The sequence below is a fragment of the Microcaecilia unicolor genome, chromosome 11 (assembly GCF_901765095.1).
Source record: "Microcaecilia unicolor chromosome 11, aMicUni1.1, whole genome shotgun sequence".
NCBI lineage: Eukaryota > Metazoa > Chordata > Amphibia > Gymnophiona > Siphonopidae > Microcaecilia > Microcaecilia unicolor.
Window position 1 is genome coordinate 44,195,569 of NC_044041.1, and position 6,000 is coordinate 44,201,568.

The 6,000-nt window shown below is 40.7% G+C and overlaps 1 protein-coding gene across 1 annotated transcript in view; it reads left to right on the forward strand.

Annotated features, from left to right (window-relative positions):
* The window catches only part of TMEM132B (transmembrane protein 132B), a 495,209-nt gene extending 489,519 nt beyond the window's left edge, over positions 1 to 5,690 (forward strand). The window contains exon 9 of the mRNA XM_030218391.1: positions 4,189 to 5,690. Within this exon, the coding sequence (XP_030074251.1) occupies positions 4,189 to 5,337 (1,149 nt within the window). The 3' untranslated portion in view covers positions 5,338 to 5,690. The remainder of the gene's footprint in view (positions 1 to 4,188) is intronic.
* Positions 5,691 to 6,000: the final 310 nt, after the last annotated feature.

Here is a 6,000-nt window from a genome sequence, read left to right on the forward strand (position 1 = left end):
CTGACAAGTCTGACGTCTGTGCCGGACAAAATGGTAGAGACTATTATAAAGAACAAAATTACAGAGCATATTCAAAAGCATGGATTAATGAGACAAAGTCAACATGGATTTAGTGAAGGGAAATCGTGCCTCACCAATCTACTACATTTCTTTGAAGGGGTGAACAAACATGTGGATAAAGGTGAGCCGGTTGATATTGTGTATCTGGATTTTCAGAAGGCGTTTGTCAAAGTACCTCATGAAAGATTCCAGAGGACATTGGAAAGTCATGGGATAGGAGGTAGTGTTCTACTGTGGATTGAAAAACTGGTTAAAAGATAGAAAACAGAGAGTAGGGTTAAATGGTCAGTATTCTTAATGGAGAAGGGTAGTTAGTGGGGTTTCCCAGGGGTCTGTGCTGGGACCGCTGCTTTTTAACATATTTAACAATCCTCCTGCGATTTAACGACTTTGAATATCTTTGTGTCATCAGCAAATGTAATTACCTCACTAGTTACTCCCATTTGCTGATGACACAAAGATATTCAAAGTCGTTAAATCGCAGGAGGATTGTGAAGAATTACAAGAGGACCTTGGGAGACTGGGCGTCTAAATGGCAGATGACATTTAATGTGAGCAAGTGCAAAGTGATGCATGTGGGAAAGAGGAACCCGAATTATAGCTATGTCCTGCAAGGTTCCAAGTTAGGAGTCACAGACTAAGAAAGGGATCTAGGTGTTGTCGTTGATGATACGTTGAAACCTTCTGCTCAGTGTGCTCCTGTGGGTAAGAAAGCAAATAGAATGTTAGGTATTATTAGGAAAGGAATGGGAAACAAAATGAGGATGTTATAATGCCTTTGTATCACTCCATGGTGCGACCGCACCTCGAATATTGTGTTCAATTCTGGTCGCTGCATCTCAAAAAAGATATAGTGGAATTAGAAAAGGTACAGAGAAGGGTGACGAAAATGATAAAGGGGATGGGACGATTTCCCTATGAGGAGAGGCTGAAGCGGCTAGGGCTCTTCAGCTTGTAGAAGAGGCGGCTGAGAGGAGATATGATAGAGGTCTATAAAATAATGAGTGGAGTTGAACAGGTAGATGTGAAGCATCTTAACCGAGATTGGATAGCAGAGCCGGTAGTGGGAGGCGGGGCTGGAGGTTGGGAGGCGGGGATAGTGCGGGGCAGACTTATACGGTCTGTGCCAGAGCCAGTGGTGGGAGGCAGGACTGGAGGTTGGGAGGCAGGGATAGCGCTGGGCAGACTTATACGGTCTGTGCCAGAGCCGGTGGTGGGAGGCGGGGATAGTGCTGGGCAGACTTATACGGTCTATGCCAGAGCCAGTGGTTGGGAGGCGGGGCTAGTGCTGGGCAGACTTATACGGTCTGTGCCCTGAAGAGCACAGGTACAAATCAAAGTAGGGTATACACAAAAGTAGCACACATGAGTTGTCTTGTTGGGCAGACTGGATGGACCGTGCAGGTCTTTTTCTGCCGTCATCTACTATGTTATTATGTTTACGCTTTCCAAAAATACTAGGACTAGGGGGCATGTGATGAAGCTACAATGTAGTAAATTTAAAACGAACTGGAGAAAATGTTTCTTCACTCAACGTGTAATTAAACTCTGGAATTCGTTGCCAGAGAATGTGGTAAAGGCGGTTAGCTTAGCGGAGTTTAAAAAAGGTTTGTATGGCGTCCTAAAAGAAAAGTCCATAGACTATTATTAAATTGACTTGGGGAAAATCCACAATTTCTTGGATAAGCAGTATAAAATATTTTGTACTTTTTTGGGATCTTGCCAGGTATTTGTGACCTGGATTGGCCACTGTTGGAAACAGGATGCTGGGGTTGATGGACCTTTAGTCTTTCCCAGTATGGCAATACTTATGTACTTACGGTGCACAGTTAGATGTATAAAACTGAATGCTATACTGTCATTTAAAAGCATATTTTTAGCAATCTAGGTGTGAGCATTTAATCTAGCTCTATGACTATTGTAAGTAGTCATGCCTAAATTTTAAGTGCATATTTGCACTGCTAAGCCAGTTTTCTATAAAGCAAAGGAGGCACTTTATAGAACAGGCTTCAGACAGGTGTCCAATGGGGTTGTTTACTAAAGCTTAGCTCCAGTTATCTGCAGCAGGGCCCATTTTATTCCTATGGGCCCTGCTGCAGATAACTGGAGCTAAGCTTTAGCAAATAGGAGGGTGACACCCTTTATAGAATAGACCTCCACAGGGCCCTAGTTTCTTTTGTTGTAAAGTTCCATGCATGCCTGAGTACTTAAAATTCAAGTATTTTGACGGCTAGAATATGATTAAAAAGTGATTTTGTTTTATATGCCTTCTGTGTATTTGTTGAGTATCTAAATAGAATGTTCTGTTTTGTTCCAAGGACTTTGATCGTCTGGAACAGAAGTTATGAATATCTTAGTAATGCTAGTTTAACTGATTTCTTCACATCTGCTGCTTCTGTTTGAAGACTATCACTGGAAAAAAAAATCCTTAGAAAGCAAGACAAATGTTATTTTCTACATGGTAGCAGTAATTCTCTCAAGACTTCATGTACAGTCAGTTAATATGCTGTTTGGGTTAATAACATTCTGCTTGTCCTTAGACTTTCAACTCCTGCAACTGAGGGCATTTACTTTTGGGAAATGCCCTGCCCAGGTCTATTGCTGAAGTTATAGATTTGTCCTATGTTATGAGTAGGTTGGTGTAGTATCATGTAATTGAATTCCACCACAAATGTATCTTTCACAAAGATAATGTGATGTGGTATGTCACAGTACTGAGTATTACAAACAGCAATAAGGCACTCATGTAACTTTAAATAATGAAGGGCGCTTTCAATCGATCGTTCTCCGTATGCTCAACTTCTCAATTTACTTAACCTCTATATTACCCAGGTCCAGATGATCAGAAAGTCATAATAGGATCTGTCAGATCAACGCGTCCACCTCCTAATTGGCTAAATATTTCTTCATGAGCCAAGCATACTTTTAGAGGTGGTACCGTAATCCTCATCAATCCCATAGTATCTTAGACTTACATTTTTTGATATATATATTTTTCAATTTTCATACTTTCACAATCATTCTTATTCTTAATTTTCCTTCTGTTATGCACAGGTCAAATGCTTCTGTTATACATGTCATACATATTCACAAAGCAATACTTAGCTTATCTGCTTATCAGCTATTTTCCATGATACGTGGTGGAGACTAGTAATCACCGACATAGATCTATGTTTCGCTATCTGTTTCAAGGTAGTCTCCCACAATAGTTTAAGCTATAAAGGAAAGGAGGCATTTTATAGAACAGGCTTCAGACAGGTGTCTTAAGGGGTTGTTTACTAAAGCTTAGCTCAAGTTATCTGCAGCAGGGCTCATTTTATTCCTATGGGCCCTGCTGCAGATAACTTGAGCTAAGCTTTAGTAAACAACCCCCTATGACACCTGTCTGAAGCCTGTTTTCTAAAGTGCCTCCTTTCCTTTATAGAAAACTGAGTATGGCACATTTATCATATCTCACACACCTTTGTTTTCACCTTCATTCTAGAAACTGAATTATTGGGGGAATCTAGATCATCATAGATCTTTTGGGGTCTTTCAAAATGTACACAAGATCCCACATGGAATATCCCAGGTCAACAATTTGGTCAGTATGGGGCCCTTTAAATAAGCTGCGGTAACCACTATTACACACTTACCTCAGCTTAAAATGGCTTACTGTGGGATGCACTTAGGAATCCTATGGTAAGTTCTAAATCAGTGTGTGCTAACCATTCACTAAAAAAAATATTTTTTACTTTTTGTTAGAGGGGGCAAGTCGGGGGGAGGGGGGGGGAAGAGTGGGCATTCCTGCGCTACTCAGCGCAGCTACATTGCCACATTCTAACTGGTTAGCACAGGTCTAGTGCATGAGTTCTTACCACCTACAAAATAGGTATTGATCAGTGCTCCAAAATGGGAAAATCAGCCATTTAATTGATGTGGTAAAAATGACTTTTGCACATGAGAAAAACCTGGGCAAGGCCACTTTGTACCGCAGCTTAGTAAAATGACCCCTATTGCCCTCTTCTTAAACCATCAGGCATTAAAAATGCTTTCAGAACAAAAAATAACTCACTAAACTCACCTGGAAACCTCTAAGATGTACAGTCTATGTTAAGATGTCTTATTATGTCTCTCTTTGTTTTACAGGAAGCAGTAATCAGTGCCTGGATCTTGTTCAGTGATGGCTCGGTGACACCGTTAGATATCTATGAATCTAAAGATTTTGCAATCATCGTCTCTTCACTTGATGAAATGGTAGTATCTGCTCATCAAAGTTCTCAAACAAATTGGCCGATTGTAGTTGCAGAAGGCGAAGGACAAGGGCCTCTAATTAAAGCCGAGCTGGTGATAAGTGAAGCATGCCAGAAGACTAAGCGAAGGAGTAGCTTGGCTGTTGGAAATGGGAGCATTAAAGTCAAATTTGACAAAAAGGATTTTGACCATAAAGAAAATACCATTGACCTCGATAGCATAGATGGTGATCTCAAAATCCATTTCAGCAACTCTGTTGAAAAGACAGAAGAACGAGAAATAACTGGTCAAGAATGGTCCAAGCATGGAACATCTGTGATCAGTCATGAAAACAGTACCAATAAGAGCACAACTTTTAACTCTCCCATTGAGGGAGATACCCAGGATGATGGTCAGCTTCAAAGTATCCCAGCTGCCTTCACAAGCTTCCCCACACAAGTAGGTTTACCAGAGCAAGGTAGTGAGAATAACTTTATATTTACCTCCAGGGGCTTGTCAGACTTGGAGATTGGCATGTATGCCCTCCTGTGCGTTTTCTGTTTAGCAATTTTAGTCTTCTTAATTAACTGTGTGGCATTTGCTTGGAAATATAGACACAAAAGGTTTCCCATCCCTGAGCATGGAAACATTCCTCACTCTCATGACTGGGTGTGGCTAGGAAATGAGGTGGAACTCTTGGAAAACCCAGTTGACATATCCCTCCCATCTGACGAGTGTACTACCATGATTGACAGAGGCATGCAGTTCGAAGAGAGTAACTTCCTCCTTAATGGAAGCTCTCAGAAGAGCCTGCACAGTCAAATTCTTCGACCTTCTGATTATGTTTATGAAATGGAAGTGAAAAGTGAGCCCTTGAACCCTTCTAAAAGGAAGCGAGTAAAGTTTACTTCCTTTACTACCATTTTGCCAGAGGATGGAGGTCCCTATACCAACTCGGTTATATTTGGCAATGAGGATAATATTAAGTGGGTGTGCCAAGATATGAATCTTGGAGATTCAAGGGAACTTAGAGACTATATGGAAAGACTGCAGGACAATATGTAAAATACTTTCCTACATTTCTACTCACCTTTATGCCTTCTGTTTTTTGGATGGTGGAGCAGTATGTGCAGTCAGCAATAGAAGGTTAATCTGGAGTCATAGTTCTCAACTTGGTCCCCGAGACACATCCAACCAGTCAGGTTTTCAGGATTCCCATGATGAAATAGATCTGCATACAATGGAGGGCATTCTCTGGTCTCTCTTTAACACCAACGTTAGAGGCAGGGCATACAAATTTATCTCATGCATAATCATGGTGGATATCTTGAAGACTGCCTGGGTGTGTCCCAAGGACTGGGTTGAGAACATCTAATCTTTGTAACTTTGTATTATAAGCAAATATGGGAGGCTGACTAAGTTAAACCCAGTTCACTGTACATTAATGTAGGATGTGCTGCTGGAATGACTAGAGGTACATCCTTTGGGAAGTTATTTTGTATACTACCTGTTAATAGTAAAATACTGCTAGAAATAAATTCAAAAGATATTGTACATTGGTTTATATTACACCATGAAAACAGCAGCTCTGAACATGGAGGATATTTTTCACCATTTTTCTAACCTTAGCTCTTTGTAAAGCACAATAGAAATCCCTTGCTTAAGACCTCGGATCAAGCTTACCTTAAAGGTATCTGAATGTAAGCGTCTTGTTTTATTTTACATATG